Here is a 20934-nt window from a genome sequence, read left to right on the forward strand (position 1 = left end):
GGGCTGGCCTGCCTCATTTGGTTGTGCAGAAACAGAGAGCTATCTGGCAACTGCAGCAGTGTCAGCACCCTGCCCAGAAGCCCTTAAGCTCTGTGATGAGCGCCAGTTAGAGCACTGAAGAACCACACCATCACTCAACCCCTCCCTCTGCAATCCTGTTATAACACCTATGGCTACGGTACTTTCAGAAATTCAACTTTCAAATATGTTTTAGGATTACGTGTGCATGTGCATACATGTGAAAAAGTTTACATTCAAATTTGGGCAGTACTGTATTAACAGTATCTTTTACTCCACTAAATTTATAGAAAGACAATAAAGCATGTTAATATTAATTTTATTACTTTACCACCATGTTCACTTCAAGCATCACACAAAATGCACATATAATGAATGGTAGAAGAGGTAATAATCCAAAATTCTAACCCCCAAGATTATTTGCCACAATATATTTATGTATCAATCACTGTATTCCAAAAAAAAAAAAAAAAAAAAAGGAGGAGCTTAAAAATATCTTTCTCTACATGTTCTGACTTTATCCTAACATCTTCATTATTGTCATACTTAAAGGAGGTCAAGATATAATTTTATTTTTTAACAGTAGTCTCTTCTCCTTGACATGTATCTTAGTTTAGAAATTATACTCAGCCATTAGATTATTAGGCACTTGTTCTACTAGGAATATGGCTACTGTATCAATGGGCACAAGGTAAAATTAAACAGAATGAGTAAATAATATAAGGAATTTATATAAATAATGATTAATTAAAAGGTTTAGATTAGCTTTATTATCTACATTTTTCTGTTATGTATTTAATTATATTTGTTATCAGGTATCTGATCTAATACCAAGGGTCAAATCCAAAACATCTTTTGAAAGGAAAAAAAAGTACACTTTTAAAACCCTTTTGATTGAAATCTATTTGTTTACAGAGTTTCCAGAAATTAGAAAAACATGGCTTCAAGTCGTAATCTTTCTAAAGCTGTGTTTCCTTGCCTGGCCAGTAGTTGGGTTGTAGCAAATGATCACTTGTAATACAGTTTTCCTTCCTGATTGTTGTAGACACCATTGTTCCTTCTGTCTTGGTTCTGAAGCTTCTATGTTTTGAAACACAATTTTTCTTTAAAGTGAAAAGTACTGCAATACTTAGGAAAATGGACACTGTGCCCAGCATCACAGTTAATCCCAGATATATGTGTCTAAAAGAAGAAAGACGCTCAGTCATAATTATTGTAACTACCCAACTTTAAAGTGTGAAAGGAAAGTAACATTATTCAGTAAATATCCATATCAACAAAACCAATCTATCAATGAAACCATCATGAGGATAATTTTCTTTAAGAATGCAGATTTGGTGGCTATAAAAGACCTTTCTGTGAACATTGGGCAGACTATTGAAGGCAGTGTACTAATACAAAGCCATATTATAGTGATGCCATAATTTTAGTTACTAATTACATAATCAGTTCCATCTTCTCTATAAATTATTCCCTTAGGCCAGGTGACCATATGCCCATTTGCCCAGAACAGTCCTAGCTTATGCTGGTTTTATCCCAGTGTACTTTTTAATACTACCCCTTTTCACTCTCAAAAGTGTCCAGGTTGAATGATAAATTATGTGGTTACCCTACCCTTGAAACTTGCCCAAATGTACTCCTACAAAAAAACTGCAAGAAGCAATGTTGAGTGAGAATCAGACCCTAAGTAGAGAAGAATGATGTTTGAATCACATTCTTCAAAAAGGAGACCTTGGTTCTTCATTCTATCATAAAACAGGACAGGTTAAATGATTTATTCTGGTCACCTTGTACACATATTCAGTTTCTGATTTAAGTACACTGCCTTTACATTAAAGTGAGTGCAGCCTTAGCAAACGTGAGCGAAGTACAAATTCTATTCACAGGTCAAGTCCCTTTCAAACCAAAATAAATTTGTCACATAACATCAAAGCCTATTAAATCAAACAAACTTATTTGAGGTGGTTGGCTCAATTCACATCCAACTTCCAACTTACACACTTCAGTACCAAGTTTCTCCAGAAAATGCTCAGACTGTAAGTCTAAAAAAAAAAAAAATCCTTCCTGCTTTTAGGCAGGCATAACCTACAACTTACTTTAAGCCACTGAAGCATTGCTTTAAGCAATAAGGGGACTAAATGTTTGATGAACTGAACTGAATGATACCATAGTGAAAAAGCCATGCCCCTCAGCCACATACACACTCATACACACAGTAAAAACCTTTTACTTTTATGCATCTCAAGTACTGGAATAATTGAACATCAGTTTGGCAATAAAAGCTAGACAGATTTAGAGCCAAATCCAAGTCTTGCCCAGGGGGATTATATCTGACGTAAATGGGACAGTTTGGCTCAGTTTGAAAAGAATAGAATTGAACCCAAAATGTGACCTAAATTTAAATGCTTCTGAGCTCCAGAGAATTACCCACTTGTGCACATAAACTTGCAAAATTCTACTGTATTCTGGAATCTTTTGTGAATTAAAAAAAAAACAAAAACGATTACTTATTTAAAATGGGAGTCAAGATTAGGAATGGGGACAAATACAGGTCTAGCCAAATGAATAATAATAAAATTATTCTATAAAATAGAACACACTTCTTAGACTATCCTTTTGCGGTGAAACTACATAAGGAATGATTACTACCAATTTCATTGGGCAAACCTGGGATGTTGTAGCAGTGAGACGCAGGAACGAGGTTGATATAGTACCTGAAAGCATTTGAATCATATAATCTACAGGATCCTCTACTTCCACATCTTTTAAATCCCCATTTGAGGCATGAAGTGTCAATCAAAATTCCAAAATACACAGGAGCTGGGATTCCTGCTGTGTGGAAAACAAATAATTGCTATTAAAAATATACACACATCTTTGTAATGAATGAGTCTCTGGAACCAATTACTTTCAGACTAAAAAAATACTGCTTTGGAGATAACAGGGTACCTATAGGACACCAGGATGCGCCACCTCATCATCTTCCTCTGGCATAAAGGTTATTTTGAGAAACAAGGCACAGGAGGAGCTCTGAAGAGAGCTTTCTGAAGGAGAAGGCACACACCTAAATCTCCATAACAAACCTAACCCTTGTTTGCTTTACTTTTCCTGGCCACTTTCCCATTACTTAAGAATGGGTTTTACTATTTTGTGCTTTTATCACTTTCCTATTGTGCTGAGAATACTGATGTCTAATGATATTAACATAATATCTCACTTGCTTTAGCTAAAAATATGCAATAGTTTCAACATAACAATGCCAATTAGTATCTTTAACACCAGTTAGTATTAAAGATAAGACTACAAAATGTAGTGAGGCTATGTGGATTTGGCAATCATCATGTCTTTTTAAGTCAACATGATTTTCTTTATGGTTGTGCCTGCCTATATGATACACAGCTAACTTCAGTTTGTTTGAAAAATGTCTTAGTTTCTCTCCATTGTTTTTTAATTATATAAAACCTTTGCATAATTTCAAATTAAAACATAAATAAGAGTTACATTTACAAACTCTTTTTTCCATCCTGTCCTCTCTTACTTTTTGTTCCCTTGCAGTTACCACCAACGCCACCACCATCACCATCGTTATCATGGTTTTAGTTTATACTACCATTGTTTCTTTTTTTAATATTAGCAAATACATTTGCATATGTGTATAATATTTCCAATTTTCCATTATTCTTACACCAAATGCATAATAGTATGAACATTGTTCTATATTTTACTTCATTTCCCTTGAGTCTTTCCTGGATATCCCTTGGTATATAGACTATTATGTCCCTCCAAAATCCAGATGTTGAAACCCCAACCCTAATATGACTGTACTTGGAGATAGAGTTATTCAGGAGGTAAGTAAGATTAAATGAAGCCATAAAGAGTAGGGCTTTAATCCAATAGGACTGGTGTCCTAATAAGAAGAGGAAAGGATACCGAAGCTCTCCCCTTTCTCCATGTGTACAAAGAGAAAGATCCTTGCGAGAATACAGTGAAAGGGCAGCTATCTATAAACCAGGAAAAGAGATCACAGACCAGGCCTGTGGGCATCTTGACTTTTTACTTCCCAGGCTTCAAACTGTGGGAAAATAAATTTCTGTTGCTTAAGTCCTTCAGTCTATGGTATTATGTTATGGCAGTTAGAGCTAACTAATATATTTGTTAACATTAGAGAAAGATTTCCCCATTTGTCCTTACAGCTCCAGAGGATTCCATTATATGGGTTCACTATACTGTATTCAAATATCTCATCTTGGTGGACAACTAGACTGCAGTTTTCCTATTATACATAATGACACAATAATGAGACATTCACAAACTTTGACTTATTTCGTAGTTTTGCTAGCAAGTGTTTGGTATCAATGCCTAGAAGTGGAATTGCTCAGTCAAAAGATAAATCTGCATGTAATTTTGTTAGTTATTGCTACAGAGACCTCCACTGAGTGGTGGGACCATTGAGAAATGGTACCATTTGCTCAACAGTAATGTCTAAGTATATCTGTTTTCCCATACATTGCAAACAACATTTGGTAATTTGCAAATCTGATAAGCAAAAAATGTCATATCAGTGCAATTTCAATTTGTGCTCTCCTTATCGTGAGAGAGTTTGATCATCTTTTTATATATTGAGACATTTATTTTTCTATGAAATGGCTATTCATATATTTTACTCATTTTTCAACATGAGTGGTTTTTTTTTTTTTTTAAATACTTAGGGGCTCTCTTTATCATAGGGATATTATACATTTTCTGTTACATAAGTTGCAAAAATAAAAATTGTTCCAGGTTTACTATTTGCCTTTTGACTTTGTTTATATTTTTGCCATTTTCAAGTATAGTAAAAGCTTGGATTGTGAGCAACTTGTTCTGCGAGTGTTCTGTAAGATGACCAAACATTTGCAGTAAATTTTAACTTGATAAATGAGCAGTGTCTTACAATCTTAGTATGTGATGCCAAGCATCACGTGATCACAACTGAGTCAACAGTTCTTGAAATTTGCTTTGATATACAAGTGCTTTGGATTACAAGCATATTTCTAGATCGAATTATGTTCTCAAACCAAGGTTTTACTGTATATATTTTTATGAAATTAATTTTTGAATCATATTTAATGCTTTATTTTTAGTTATTTATTTTTAAGTAGGCTCCATGCCCAACATGGGGCTTAAAGTCATGACCATGAGATCAAGAGCCACATGCTCTACTGAGCCAGCCAGACACTCCAATGAATCATTTTTATTACTTGAAATCTTTTTCACAATGTAGGTTACATTATATTTCCAAAGCGAGGTAGATCTAGAAACCAACTCCAGCCAGGGACATACTTCAGGTTTGATAATCTGACATTTTTCAAAACAATCTTTGTTTTTATGTCATAGAATTAAAGACGGCTGTGATGACATACATTTCCATATTTGCTGCTTCCCCAATATCGTCAGGATTATATTGCATCTTCTATATACCTATTTCCTATCAAAATCTATTTATTTTCAGATTTTTTTAAAGTTATCAGTTTATTTTTCTCTCTAGTACTTCTTTTCTGTTAAATTACAGAGGAATATTTATGATTGTTCCACTTTCTTCTTTAGAATATAAACTTTGTACAGAGAGAAAACTTATCTGACTCATTAACTCTATTTTTTATGGACTTTAACTTAAATGCATATTGAAAAATCTTCAAGTCAGGAAAAACATTCCAATTACATTTAGAAAATTGTTAATTCAAAGCCAAACTGTTTTGATTGCATGAATGAACTGATCTTCCTACCAAATGATACATCCTAACATTGAGAGTAGCTCAAAAGAATGACTTCAATTTTAATAACTAAAAAAATTATATTAAAGTCTCAGCCTTTCTTACTGATTCATATCTTCCTTTTCTCTCAGAGGACTTTTTCATAATAAGAATAGACTTTTTGACAATAGACCAATGCTGGAAGCGACAAGATTGTTAAAACAAAAAATGTCACTAATCTTACAAAATCCCTTTATTATACCATGGATCGAGCACTGGCTCTGAAGAAATATTTCCAGAACAAAGGATGGAAGAAGTCAAGGATGAGAGGGAGGGAATAAAGAAATGAAGAAAGAAAGGAAGAAAAAAAAATATGGACCTAACCACCTATATTATTGTAGTTATGCACAATAATTCTATAAAAATACTTAGAAAGGTATTGAAAAATACATTTATCATGGCTATCATAATTAAAACATAAATAATACTTACCAAGAACTCTTACTGCTAAGGTATAGATTCCCAGGGCAAAAGACTTAAGCTGTGGCTTAATGCACCTAAAAACAACAAAAGTACTATAAAAAAATATAGTGAAGAACAATCCTGGTCCAAGAACTCTGGGGCAATGATTTCCATCATGCTCCCACTTGAAAACACATTTATCCAAGTTCTTCTTAAGTCCTTTTGTGAAGAACATATTTGTGGATGTTGGTTTCTATTTTTTGTTTATCTTTCCTAATCAATTTCCATAATATAATGTAGGAAATTAAAGCTGTATACAATACTTTTGATTAGTTTCATTTTAAGGTAACATAATATTCCTCATTTATTATATGCCTTAATTAAAAAATCCTGAATCCATCTCATAAGATTGGTTTCCAATAAATTTGACTTTTTATGTTTAATAGTTTTATCAATATTTGTAATATTTTAGGTTACTTTAGGTTTTCAAAAAAATTTTATGTCTTTATTTTTTGAGAGATAGAGACAGAGTTTGAGCGGGGGAAGGGCAGGGAGAGAGGGAGACACAGAATCCAAAGCAGGCTCCAGGCTATGAGCTGTCAGCACTGAGCCCGATGTGGGGCACGAACCCACGGACTGTGAGATCATGACCTGAGCCGAAGTCAGATGCTTAACCGGCTGAGCCACCCAGGCACTCCAAGGTTATTTTGATTAACTGTAAAATAGTAATATTTGCAAGGCTAATTCCATAATGAAAAATTTATCACTGACAATACTAGTTATAAAACTAATATTTTAAACTTTGAATTTATATACTTTTTAAATAGAACTGTATGATAGGAGAGAAAGTAAACAATGTTCAAACAAAAATTATATTACAACAGATGAGAAGCCTATAGGGAAGTTGAATGAAGATATAAGCACAAGAAGAAGAAATATGTAACATATTTACTGTAAACATTTTTTGTATAATTTTAAATTAGATAATATTAGTTATCCAATTTGTTTTCTAGATCTTTACTGATTACATTTAAAAGATTGATCTACACTGAAATCGTTATATTTTGGGAGGCACCTGGGTGGCTCAGTTGGTTAAGTGTCCAACTTTTGATTTTGGCTCAGGTCATGATCTCATGGTTCATGAGATGGAGACCTGCATTGGGCTCTGCTGACGGGACGAAGCCTGCTTGGGATTCTCTCCCTCTCCCTCTGCCTCTCCCCCACTAGTTCTCGCTCTCAAAATAAATATACTTTGAGATAAAATAAAATCATTATATTTGTAAATGTAAATATTTATAATATGCTAGAAATCAATGCTTAATTACTAATAAACTTATGATAAATTTCTAGATGTCTACTTAACAATGTGCAAAAGGGGTACATAATTTTAAGAATTCTTTTAGGGTTATAAGCAAAAACCCTTGGAGTCATTAACATATATTCATGGATCAGAGAAAATGGATTCAAAAGTCATGAACACCCTCCCCCCCACACACTTACAGATAATTCCAGTCAGAATAAAAATAACCTTACAGATTAAAATAATAAATTTGAAACACTGTGGTATTAGATCAGTCTTTAAAGTATCTTAAAATTTTATCACCCATAATTCAGTGAAGTCACGTTTAATGTAAAACACATTTAGTCTAGGGGCACCTGGTTGGCTTAGTTGGTAGAGCACGCAATTCTTGATATCAGGGTGGTAAGTTCAAGCCCACAATTCAATTGGGTGAAGAGATTACTTAAAAATAAAATCTTAAAATACACACACACACATACACACATTTAGTCTATACGGGTTAACATTACTGCCACCATTAGAAATAGCATACTGTATCTCTTAAGTGGCTATAGTGATGTAGGCACTGACATGGCTCCATACACCAATGATCTGAAAAATTTTTAACTAAAAATTATCTATTCAACCATGTGTCTACATAAAAACACAAAGTGAGAAAAGGATAAAACCAGAACAAGGATGCAGGACAAGTTCCCTAAAAGAGCTATAAGGAATCATAATTCCATAGATCAGAATTTGAAATCAATGCTGTAGATGACTATAGATGCTCTAGATGATCATATTAAAATTGGGGCAGAGAGAATCAGTGTTCACCTCAGAAGCAATATATATCCAGGTATGGCACCTAGGGATAAAGTATAGGATGTGATGACTGAAATTACAAGGAAATAGAGAAACATTTTGGGACATCCATTGTCTTTTTGACATCTGCCCACCATGCCTGAGGAATTTCCTGACTTTGAGGCTGCAATTCCCACACAGGTGCAGTTATAAAACATCTGTAACACAACAGAAAAGAGTCCCAATTATTGAGGTAACATTTGAATAAAGTTAAAGATAAGTATTTATTTAAAAAGACTTCACAGTATAACAGACACACATTATATAAACAATAAGGTAAATATTCTTTTATTTCTCTGTGTTAGGATATATCAAGCAAAGTGAAACCTATATAGATAACATTTTTAAAAAAATCTAAACAGAAGGTGGTTGGTCTTCAAACTAGTGACCCTAGAGAACAATCTCTCAGTAAGTCCTAGTAAATCCAATCATACCTTATCTCTTTCTCTGCCACTTCCAAGTCTAGACCACCATTATTTCTTGCCTTGGTTATTGCATTGATCTCTTTACACTCAATTATTTCCACCCTTACCCAGCTATCATCTGTTACCCACACAGTAACCAAAGTGAGCTTTTAAAAATGGCAGTCACTATTCTCAGCTTTCCAATAGCTTCTTATCACACTTGTCTAAAACCCCAAATCCTCATAGTGGCTTACACACTATGATTGATGCTGCTCTAATTTCACTCTTCAATGATCCTTCCCCCTCTCCATCTGCTTCAGCCACACACATGGGTTTCCATTATGCCCCTGCAAACCCTCAAACATGGCAAGTTAACTCATGCATCATAGCCTTGCTGTTTTCTCTGCTGGGCAGCTGTGCCAGACAGCTATAAGGCTAGCACACATACCTCAGGTCTCTGCTCATTAAAGAGGGCTTCCGTAATCACCCATTCAAATAAATATCCCCATCTCTCCATCTTTATCCTATCTTTTCCTTACAGTGCTTATCACTACCCATTAGAATATTATATAATTATTTATTTTTAAATTATATATCCCTGCCAGAATGAAACCTCTGGTAGAAACTGTCTGCTTCCTCATCATTGTACATGTAGGACCTAAAATGGGTCCTCATTTGGGCACTCAATAAAACTTTGTTAAATAAATAGGCACAATTTTTGTAAATTTCATGTATAAATGTGTATGTATAATGAGTTGTCACTTTTATCACAAATGAGTTTGTGAGTTTTTAGATAAACAATGAAAATAAGGCTCACTTTTTCCTTTTAAAGGAAGAGTAGCAATGTTGAATTATTATTATTATTTTTTAATTCCAGGTGAAAAGCTTTTGAACCTTGACTCTGCTTCACACTAGATATGTGAATTTAGGTATCTCAGTGCCACAGTTCTCACATGAGGAAAATAAGTAATACTCAATTACCTGAAGGCCATGATATTTAAATTCAATTTTTTTAAAAAGCACTTCTCTTAGTTCCTGGCATGAACGCATTCAGTAAGTGGAAATTCTAGTTAAGGAAAACTTCCAAGCAGTTTGAACAACAAACAAGTAGAAGCTAAAAGACAAGAAAGAACGAGGAGAAGGGAAGAAGGGGAGAGAGAGAGAGAAGAAGGAGCAAGGGAGGAAAGAAGGGGAAGGGAGGGAGAGAGAGGCAGGAAGGAAGGGAGACAGGAGAGGAGGAGAGGAAGAGAAAGTAAAAAAACCCCTCAGATTTTAGAGGGGTAGGTAGTCTTATTCACTGCTGCTAGAAGCCAATCCTTTATGCTCTGAATAAAATGTTAACCTTACAATAAACAGAGAAAAGCAACATGTTGCTCTGTGTCTACAAAAGTCTTTCCCTAAGCATTCTTATCTAGTTGATTAAGCATATGTAAATAGGCATGTGTGTTAATTTTCAGACCTCCAGGACCCAAGCGGACAGGAGTGTGACCACTAGCCATATATACAGAGAGTACAAGAAAGAGTCTATGTTTGGGACAGAAATGTAAAGATGTGATGGGAGAAATGAGCCTTTTAATGATTTAAGTACCTAATGTCCTTCATAACTGATTTCTTATTTTTATTACCAACCTCCTCTCCCTCATCCACCCTATAGAACCCCTTCATTCCAGCTCCATACTCTTTTCATTATTACACACATCAGCTTGATTTCCAGGCAGAGTGTTTGGAACCACCCATCTCCTCAATTTGTGGTCCCTGGGATTAGACTTCTTGGACTAGACTTTCTAACACTGGCCCCTATTTGTCCTGTCTCTAAAACCTCCAAGGATCATTGGCTTTGAGGTTAGGAGACATGGATCCCAATGCAGATCTTATCATACGATCTTATGACTGAGACTTCCTCATCTGAGGCTAATATTCCTCATAAGCAAAATGAGAGAACTAGCATACATCATTGCAAGGCTTTTCCAGCATGGTTTGTGATTCAAATTCTTATCCTAATTCTTTCAACAACTCTAGTCCACTAGCAATGGTTATGTTTTCTGTCTCCACAGAAAAGAATAAGGGTAGAATAAGAGCCAGGTCTGCTACCAGTGTGGTCTGCTGCTGGGTTGGTCCTTGAGCCCCTGCAGAGCTGTGTGGTTATGTGCTGTAGCAGGCATCACAGGTACATACATTAGGGCTTTCTTACAATAGTTTTTCCACTCCTGGTGGAGGCTTGACAACCAGCAAGACACGGTGATGCATATGTGATTCCATTGTCACCACACACAGGTTCCCACTTTGTCTCTGAACATTTGCATTTTGAGTTGCAATCTGAAAAGAGAGCTCGTTCATGATAAGAGACAGGTTTGGTTCTGAAAAGAAATGTAATAGTATAAAATATTACCTCTCAGCAGGCAGCACCCTAATATTTTCAAATATCAATGTTCTTGACATATAAATGGCACTGCCAAGCGAGTATGCCTTTTGGGAAAACAAGTGTCATCAGAAATGCCAGCTTCTGATGATTAAATGTGAGTCTACTTTTTAAGCAGCTTTCTCTTGAAAGTTATCTTTAGAAGTTTACAACTTCACATAATATCCAGTTCTTGGTTTATGGTTTTCACTAAAGTCAACAGAGTCCAGGACCTTCTAATATATTTCTATGCAAAGATGTAGGAAGATAGCTAACAAGGCAGAAAAGTAAAGTAAACTTTATAGTAATTTATGACATTACTTAAATGCATTGCAAGTAGTGTATGCATGTGCATGCATGTGTGTAAATTTCCTTCAGAACTGTTTTCTAAGCATCAGTAGAATGGGCATTGCTGATGATGTGGTGAAAGAAAAAAAAATCAAGCAGTCAACATTATTTTAACAGACCTTGGTTTGGAAGAGGAACATATCCTATTTATGTATCTTACTAATAAATGTGTCACCAGTTCATCTAACTCTTCTCTCTCTCTCTCTCATAATCTCCCAAACTATGTAGCTCATCCATACCTTAAGGCATTCTTTCTGACTCTCTTGCACATGCTTTTTCAATGACTTACCCATTCATTTGTTCATGTTTCAAAAATTTTGTGGAAGCCTTCTAAGTGTTAGCTTTGGGAAGAGAGAAGAGAGTTACAAATATGAGTGAGACAATATTTGCCCTTAGGGAGCTGGCTTTTTGTTTTAATCATTACCTTTACATAATTTTGATTTTCTCTCTTTTCTCTCCCTCTCTTTCATTCTGTCTAACCTTCCCCTTTTATCTCTGTCTGTATTCCTTCTCTTTCACATCTATTTCTTCCTCTTACCTGAATTACCTAACCCTTCCACCCTTATTCTCCTTGCTTTTTTTTTATATTCCTTTATTCTTCGAGGGGGTACTTATGCAATGGTATTTCTCTTCCACCAGCACCTTATTTTTCATCCCTTGGCACTACATCATTCTTTCTGTTTTTTCTCTTATTTTGAATTTATTTATTTGCTTATTTTCCTTTCAATTTTTTCCCAGAACTATTTGAGAAACTTAAAACCAAAACAATAACAACAAAACCATCCCACATACACTATCATGTACACTGAATGGGGGCAGGAACTATTTGTTTTATTCACTCCTGTATTTCCAACACTAAGAATAATATGGGATATAGTCCGTTAAGAAACAAGATTTCTGGTAAGTCAAAGCAAAATGCTATTCTATTTTGGAGGGGAAAAATTAGTCATTTTGGCCCCTTCTTTTAAGAGGTTTTTCATATGATTGCAATTATAATTTCTTAACTGATGGAATATTTCATCCAGTAGAATTCCTATGCACTTGATTACCTCAAACATAACAACAAAAGCCTCTGAGATGTCTCCCGACAAAATAGAAGGGTAGAGGTAGAGGCTTCCTGAGAAGTTATGTAGGAACATTTCAACTAATCGTTAAATGAATTGAGACTGTTGGTAGTATCTGAAAGTATAAATAAATGCCTTGAAGGCCTAGAATCAGGCCACTATGGATATAGCAGGATTAAGATCTCAGACATTTGGTGCTGAAAGAGTTTTGGGGGAGATCTAGGTCAACTTCTCATTTGGCAAATCAGGAAAGTCAGGACCAAAGTGGGCAAATTATTGGCTCAATTTCACAATGTTTATTAGTGACAAACTTCAAAATGAGAACTCTTCCAGGCTTCCGGATTTCAAATTCTGGTATAAAATCAGACTTACTCTCAATATTACAGAAGAAAAGCTACTTCCATGACCACATCTAAAGCTGTCTACAATGTCCCTGTTGAGTGTCCAGAATCAAAAGAGCCTTGTGGAAGAAAGCAACTGAGGATAATCCCTGTGGAGCATGTTGTATCTTATAAGGCTAATTATGTTATTTTACTAGATGTAAGTTACATTTATCATCTAGGACAATCTTGAAGCAGAAATTAGTTACATACATATTTTACAAAGGATGTGCTTACAGTGTTGTTATTTAAAATTTTAAGATAAGGGGCACCTGGGTGGCTCAGTTGGTAAAGCATCAACTTTGGCTCAGGTCATGATCTCACCACTCATGGGTTCGAGCCCTGTGTCAAGCTGTGCTGACCACTCAGAGCCTGGAGCCTGCTTTGGATTCTGTGTCTCCCTCTCTCTCTGCCCCTCCCACATTTGCATTCTATTTCTCTCACAAAGATGAAGAAATGTTAAAAAAATTTTTTGAAATAAAATTTTGAGATAGGTGTAAACAAATAAGTCAGAATGTTTATACTTGAAATGAGATTTTTCTTTCAAAATAGTCAAGTTGGATGGGAGAGCTTTTTCACAGGGTGTTGCCATTTCTTTTGGCTGCTTCCAATAGCAAAGCTACTTGTAAAGGTTAAATCTTTGCCATTGCTGAGAATATTCTGAAAAACATGGAAAGCAATTGCAAAAGAGGAGTTTTAGAATGTTTTAACAATGATACCATCATTGCAATGCAGTTGTTGTCTTTCAAGGTGTCTGCTTTCAAGGGCTAGTACTCATGCAATGGATATATTATTTTTTCTTTGTTTAAAAATATTTAATCATTTATTTTGTGGGTATACTTTTAATGTGAACTTCAAAAGTTAAGTATTGTCTGTTTATGTGTTTGCTTTTGGATTCTAGACAGCATGATGAGGTAGGGAGAATATTATACTTTGAAGAGATAATTGACCTTTCTAAATGCATTTTCCTTTAAACAAGGATAACAGACTTATCTCATAAAGTTGCTCTGAGAGTACAAATGATATAATGAAAGATATGGTGTTTTGTAAATTGCAAAAATACAAAGTACTTTACCACTGTCTATCTACCATTAGGATCATAGGGACAATTAAAGATAGCACAGGGCCTCTACTCTCTCCAGAATCTTCTTGTAATTCCTGCTGACAATTAATGTCCTTAGTCTACATTGCTGACTATTACCAAGCCAATGCTACACTCAGTTAAGTCTAACATTGCTGTGTTAACTCCCAGAAGCAATGGTACATAAACTTTGCAGTCACTAATTTTTTGGACATTTTAGGCAGTGAAAAGTGTAACTGACGTTCACTTAACAGCAGGAGAAACCAGGTTAATGAAGGTGCTGGAGATCGGAATATGGAAACAAGACAGATAGGTGAGCTTGGAGGGAAGTACAGGAAGAAAGCTGGAGAACAAGCGGTAAATAAGAGGCACCTGAACTAGCAGAAGACAGAACATTATATCAGTAGAGTTTTGGGCAGTCAGGCAGTGCAGTGAGAGTGATAGGCTTGGCACACAGTAGTGGCTTAATAATTTTTTTAAAATAGATAATGCATAGTTAGGTGGAAGAATGAAAAGAGCTACCTCTGGGAACTCTTGTTAAGAGGTAGAATGATATTAAGGACTCATGAAAAGACAGAGTGGTTTCTTCAAGATTCCAGCTTTGTATTAAGAGTGACAAACCCTGGAAACTAAGAAAGTTAATCACCTACTCTATATACATAGATTTGAGAGCTTCGATAAATATTCTCTTGACCACCTGCAAAGAGTTAAAGAGAGCTGTCATGTGGATTACTGGGCTTAGGAATAGCATTCTCTCCTGAAACTTCACATGATTTGAGTATAACAGAGAGTACAAAAAGCAGCACAGAGACTCTTCCAGTTATCCAAGTATTTAAAGAAAAAAATACATAATTGTTTATAAATGGCACATCTACTTTGTGCCAGGCAAGTACTAATCACTTCCATGTATATTATCTTGCTTAAGTCTTACAAAATTTTATAAGGTAGCTATTATTCTTATTTAAAAATTTGAGGCTTGATTAGATTAGATGATCTGTACAATGTCACTTCACCAATAATGGGTAGAGGCAAAATTCAAGGTCTGTATTTTCCACTATCAGGTTGCTTCTCTAGAGTAAGATGTAGACTTAGTATTTTTGATAATTTCTCTTAGACAACCAAATTCAAAGGAGATGACAGATTTTGGTGACAATAACAGTTTCCATGTCAAAGTACAGGCAGTTATTTCACAATTAAACAGTAAATCTGTTCTCATAGTTATGATGCTTAAAATCAAATTTTTAAAAATTTTGAAATTATATCAATAATTTGAAATTCTATCAATAATTTGATTAAACAAGCCAATGTCCTCAGATTACTTAATGAGTGAGTGAACATACCCTTGGTAGGAAATAGTTAGTCCTGCCACATCAGAATTTTCACAGCCCAGTGCAAACAGGGAAAGGAATAGGAGGTACCCAAGAACAGATGATCCCAAGTAGAGTTTTGCAGCTCCATACAAACTGATTCTGAACTTTTTCATAACTATTCCCCCAGAGAATATTCCAAAGGCCACTGCAGGTATGTTGATGAGCCCTGAGGAATAAAAGATATATATGTCATTTGGTGGATCTCTAAAAGAAATCTGAGTATACTGACATAAACTTTCTAAGGGATTATACAAAATTATAATAGTTCCTGAAAAATTATTAGACTCGTTGCTCATTTTAAGTGATAGAAATATTCATTCACTATTGTCTATTGACATGTCAAGAGATTTTGATGAATGTCTAGATTATAGATTAAGGACAGCACAACAGAGTCTCAGCAGTCTGCCTAATACAGTGTCTAGCACAGAGTCTGAAATCAATAAACACTGAGGTAATCAATGATTCAATGTCTTTCTGGTCTAATCCCAGGATTGACAGGTACAATCAAGGGGCATCTGGGTGAAGTTATGGTTCTTAAGGTTATGCATAAAAGATTAATAGGCACATGGAATTTAGGGAGCAAAAAAACCGTTGGTTCTTTTTTCTGGCCCAAACAAAATTTTTTGTATTTACACTCTTATCTGCTGAGTTTGGTGTCCTTAACAACCACAACAAAACAACAGTAGCCAAACAATGTATTAATAGATTACTTTTATATTTATTATTTGCTTATAACGTACCAGCCACTCAGGTAAGCATTTGATATATCTCTTCCATTTACTCTTTACCACAACCCTAGTAGGTAGCTATATTGTTAATTTCACTTCAGACAGAAACTTATTCATGGTCATGGTTAGTATGTGTTAAAACCAGATTTGACAATACAGAGTCTAATATCAAATCCCATGCTTTCAATCACTATGTTATACTGTCTTTCCTTCTAAGTGTTTGGGAGACAGGATTCTTTATAGATATGCAGCCTCACTAGTAATCAAATATGATTTTAAAACAATACTTGGACTCTGGAGACCTAACTGCCTGGATTTCGATCTCCGTCACATATGTTAATAGCTGTGCAACTGCAGGTGATACTCTGAACTTCAATAAATCTGTCTCCTTACGTATAATATGGAGCAAATAATAGTGCTGAGGTGGCTGAATAACATGGCAAGTTCCTCGCACAATATATGGCACAAAAATATCATTCAATTAAGTTATTATCAGCATTTCAATCTATAAGATTCACAAAGATGGAAATATTGGGATAGGTGGGTAGAGTAGAACATGTCTGTATTAGAAAAGGTGGGGAAAGAGGCTCTTTGATGACTTGTTGGCTGGGTTTTAAATTAGTAAATGGTAATGTTAATATGGTCACATTAGATATCAACTCACCTTGAAGGGGGCATAATCACAAAATTAGTGAAATCAAAAAAAGAGGAGGTGCTGGTTTTTGTTTTCTCAGCTAAACTGAGGTTTGTGGCTATGAAAAGTGGCAGAGATGAATGTATATGAGGCCCCTAAAGAGTCAAACGTCAACTAAGAGGAACCTGATTATTATTTATTTGAAAAAAGAGAGAAGGAAATAATATAACAAACTTGGGTTCTCATGACTCAAATTAAATGCTAATATTTTCTCCCAATTTTTCTGATTTTTAAATATGGAGATACATAAAACACATTTTTTCTGTTCCAGATCCCATCTTCCTTCTCAAGAACTAAGCATTGCCACGGATTTGATGTGTATCATTTGAGTCACTATTTTTACACACACATATTCATAGTACTTGACTTTGAATCCCCCTCTCATAGACCCAAGACTTACACAAAAGGGCAGAGTCCATTCTCTCTTTCAATATGCCCCCAAAAGTAGTTTATAACAAGTATATTTTCTGGGGAGACGCCTGGGTAGCTCAGTAGCTTAAGCATCCAACTCTTAATTTTGGCTCAAGTCATGATCCCACGGTGAGATTGAGCCCCGTGTCAGGCACCCCCTGCTAGTGCAGAGCCTGCTTGGGATTCTCTCTCTCTTCTCTCTGCCTCTTCCCCCGCACTTGCATGTGCTCTCTCTGTCTCTCTCAAAGTAAATAAACAGACATTAAAAAAAAAACAAAACATATCTTTTGAAAAACAGACTCTAAACTGAAACCTTCAGAGAATGTGCTTAGAATTTCATTTGTTTTGTAAGGTACCAATCAAACCTGGGACATAAGGTGTCAGAGCACAAAGGACACCCTTTGTTTTGAAGCTTCATGCTCTGATGGTTTCCACTGGCCTTTCCCAACCCTGATCTGGCCTAGAAGAGCCTGAGAATCAAAATGGAATTATTCTAATTGCATTGTCCCCACAGTACAGAATGTTAAAAATCAGGGATATCCTCTCTTGACTGACCTCCTTTTAGAGGCCTGTGTTCTCTTAAAACTTCCAGAAAGGTTCATGTGTTCTACTGTCTCCAGGCCTTTCTTTACAAGATATCTGTTTGCTTCATCTGATACAACGTTCTTTCAAAACACCGCCCCACTTCCCATATTTTCATCTTTTAACACCTCCTTATTCTTTTGCTCTTGATTTAGGCATCAACACCTTGTGCTAGAGAACTTTTTCTAACTCCAAGATTTGGTTTGTTTTCCTAGAGTCCTCTGGGCTTCTCCTCATAGAGACTTATCACAGCCTCCACCAGCCAGATGGTGCCTTCAGGGACATACCTAGCGTCAGGGTGCACACGTTGATCATCAGAACCTCCTTTCCTCCCTCTGCCTGTGGCCCTTGTCCCATAAACAGCAGTCTTGGTCCTTATCACAATGACCTGTTAGCTTGCCTGGCTTGTACCCCTTACCCTCCAAACTCCCCTTCAAGGTAAGAACTGTGCTCACCATCATATACTGTGCACCTTGCAATTTTCCTTAAAAATGTACTAAATGACGGGGCGCCTGGGTGGCTCAGTCGGTTAAACGTCCGACTTCGGCTCAGGTCATGATCTCGCGGTTCATGGGTTCGAGCCCCACATCGGGCTCTCTACTGACAGCCAGCTCGGAGCCTGGAGGCTGTTTCGGATTCTGTGTCTCCCTCTCTCTGACCCTCCCCTGCTCATGCTGTCTCTCTCTCTCTCTCAGAAATAAATAAAAAATTTAAAAAAAATGTACTAAATGACGAAACTTTAGTTAAGTTTATTCAGATATAACATTTCTCCTGCATATCTACTCTCGTATTTCAAGATAATGGAATTATAACAGTCTGTTAAACAGTAGCAGTATATTTCAAATATACTGTCAGCTTGGCTCTCCCTTTCAAACTCTGTAGGATCTGCAAGCAATCTATGCTGGGTCAAGTTGAGTTTATACCAAATTTCCTGAATATCAAGTGAGATATGATGCTTGCCTCTCAGTTTCTTTATTTTGATCTGAAGCATCTTAAAATCATTTAATGAGGTAGAAATTTCACTCTGATTTCTTTATTACACACTTTTTCTCTACTTACAGCATAAAATGTGTTGATCTTAAAATCTTTACCATCTAAATATTCCAAGTGGAAATACTAATTGTAATTTACACTAGCGTCCACAATTTGTTTCAATTTATTTTATAAATTTCTTTTGAATTTCATATATTTACTCAAATAACTGGGAAGCTAGGAGAAACTTAAGAGCAAATTTGTTATTGCTATATCAGTATACTTACTCATGTTGAAGACTTTATTCTTTGTTACTGTCCCAAATAAGAGTTATGAGACTTGTAGAAAATATTTTAAGATGGTCAACTACAGTTAACAATATAAACTGGAAACTCTGATTTCCATACAAATATGTGGTAGCCTTAGCCACTAAGATGAATAAAAATAGGCTATAATAATAATAGTACGTTGGGATGTTTTGGAGCTTCTCTTCTGGTGAAGTAAAATTCTGTAATGTATAATGGACCTTCATTATATAAATATTAAGATTTCAATTTTATAGGGGGAAATACATGTAAAAATTTATGGGACTTTTCACATACATATAGCCAATTGGGTAGAGACAATGAAGTAAAATTAGCCAATTGGATATAATTCAAGTATTTTTTCCTTATAAACTAAGATTATTTCCCTAATCTCGCAGATTTTTAATATAACTTGACCTAGATATAGAACACAGCTTAACACATATTTAATTTGTTATGCTAGCTTAGCCACAAAAATTAATGTTTTCTATTATAAGCAACTTTTCCCAAATAATGATAATTTTTCCTCATTTGTCTGTGTAACATCTCCAAGAATTGAGAATGCTAATCATTGTTATGAATGATCGTCAATGCAATGCATCATGTCCACTAGAAACTGATTTAATTAAAAACTCTAAGAAATTAAGAAAAACGATTAAGTAATTACACTCTGTAGTAAGAAGGAAAACAAAACATAAGATCATTTTCATGTAACTCAACAGTGATGAGAGAAGCTTAAATACGTAAAAAGAGAAAAATTAAAACTGTCTGTCTAAACTTTTTCCAATTGAGACAGCAATGGGGAAAAAAGTTATATGCTTGAAAAAGTAGTATCATTCTGTCATATACTTCCTAGTCCCTGAATGTGAAACATTTTTGTTGCTTATTTTTAATTTTATTTGCAAAATTAAAGTAGTTAACTTGAGAAAATATTATTTCTAAATTTTAGAAATATGACCAACATATAAAAACACGTATAGCAAAAATAAATCCTCATTGTAACAATTGGCCTTTGAACACATAGGAAAATTTCTGTTTATTATTTCATCCATGCCATGTCAAATGTCTTCTCTGAGAGAGGGTAAATGTGCTTTCTTTGTGCTTCTCCCCTACTTAATCACAGAAGCCTCCCCTAACCCTGAAAAATTAAGGAGAGAAATAGGATAGAAAAGAAAGAAGTGAGAAAACATTATTTAGTGAATGACAGCTATGGACATATATATTGCCTTCTATATGTCTTATTTAATTTCTATTTTAAACTAATGATGCCTTTATTTTCGCCATTCTAAGGATAATGAAAGTAAGTGTGGTTGGCTAATTTACCCACTGATTCTTACTCTGCTCTTTTCCTTACTTAACTAATGTGAAACCAAGATGCACTCAGGAAAGAATCCTAGCTACAATGATTGAAATCATTAGACACTATTACTTATCTCTCACAAAAGTACTTGAATTAGCTAAAGATATGATGTGCTAGAAACTATGAAAAATCAGAATTTTAGGCAAACTTTGATAGATGAATCAAAAAATACTGATGATAAGTTTGGATCTCAGAGACCATCAGAGTGTACAGAGAAGGGTTATGGTTAAATGATATCACTCACAATTTAAAAAAGAATTATTAGATTCTTTTTGTCAGTTTTCCAAAAATAATTATGTCCAGAGGAGAAATGTAACACAGAAACTCAGGGGGAATAATTCTATTCTTGGCTACATCATAATGTATATATGCAATTAGGCAGGACATTGAATCTCTCAGAATTACAAGTTCTTTCATCTGTGCTAATTTTTCATAAAAATAATTTTATAGGCAAAATGTATTTCATTTATTATCTACTTAGTAGATTA

At 35.1% G+C, this 20934-nt stretch overlaps 1 protein-coding gene across 2 annotated transcripts in view; it reads right to left on the reverse strand.

Annotated features, from left to right (window-relative positions):
* Positions 1–504: 504 nt before the first annotated feature.
* Positions 505–20934, reverse strand: part of SLCO1C1 (solute carrier organic anion transporter family member 1C1) — a 48863-nt gene continuing 28433 nt past the window's right edge. For both annotated transcript variants that reach the window (XM_039249016.1, XM_039249015.1), the window contains 6 exons: positions 15365–15560; positions 10945–11110; positions 8323–8507; positions 6240–6304; positions 2733–2850; positions 505–1200 (listed from right to left, as the gene is read on the reverse strand). In XM_039249016.1, coding sequence (XP_039104947.1) covers positions 978–1200; positions 2733–2850; positions 6240–6304; positions 8323–8507; positions 10945–11110; positions 15365–15560 — 953 coding nt within the window. In that variant the 3' untranslated portion in view covers positions 505–977. The remainder of the gene's footprint in view (positions 1201–2732; positions 2851–6239; positions 6305–8322; positions 8508–10944; positions 11111–15364; positions 15561–20934) is intronic.

Source organism: Hyaena hyaena, unplaced genomic scaffold (genome assembly GCF_003009895.1).
Source record: "Hyaena hyaena isolate Hyena2069 unplaced genomic scaffold, ASM300989v1 scaffold_326, whole genome shotgun sequence".
Lineage (NCBI taxonomy): Eukaryota > Metazoa > Chordata > Mammalia > Carnivora > Hyaenidae > Hyaena > Hyaena hyaena.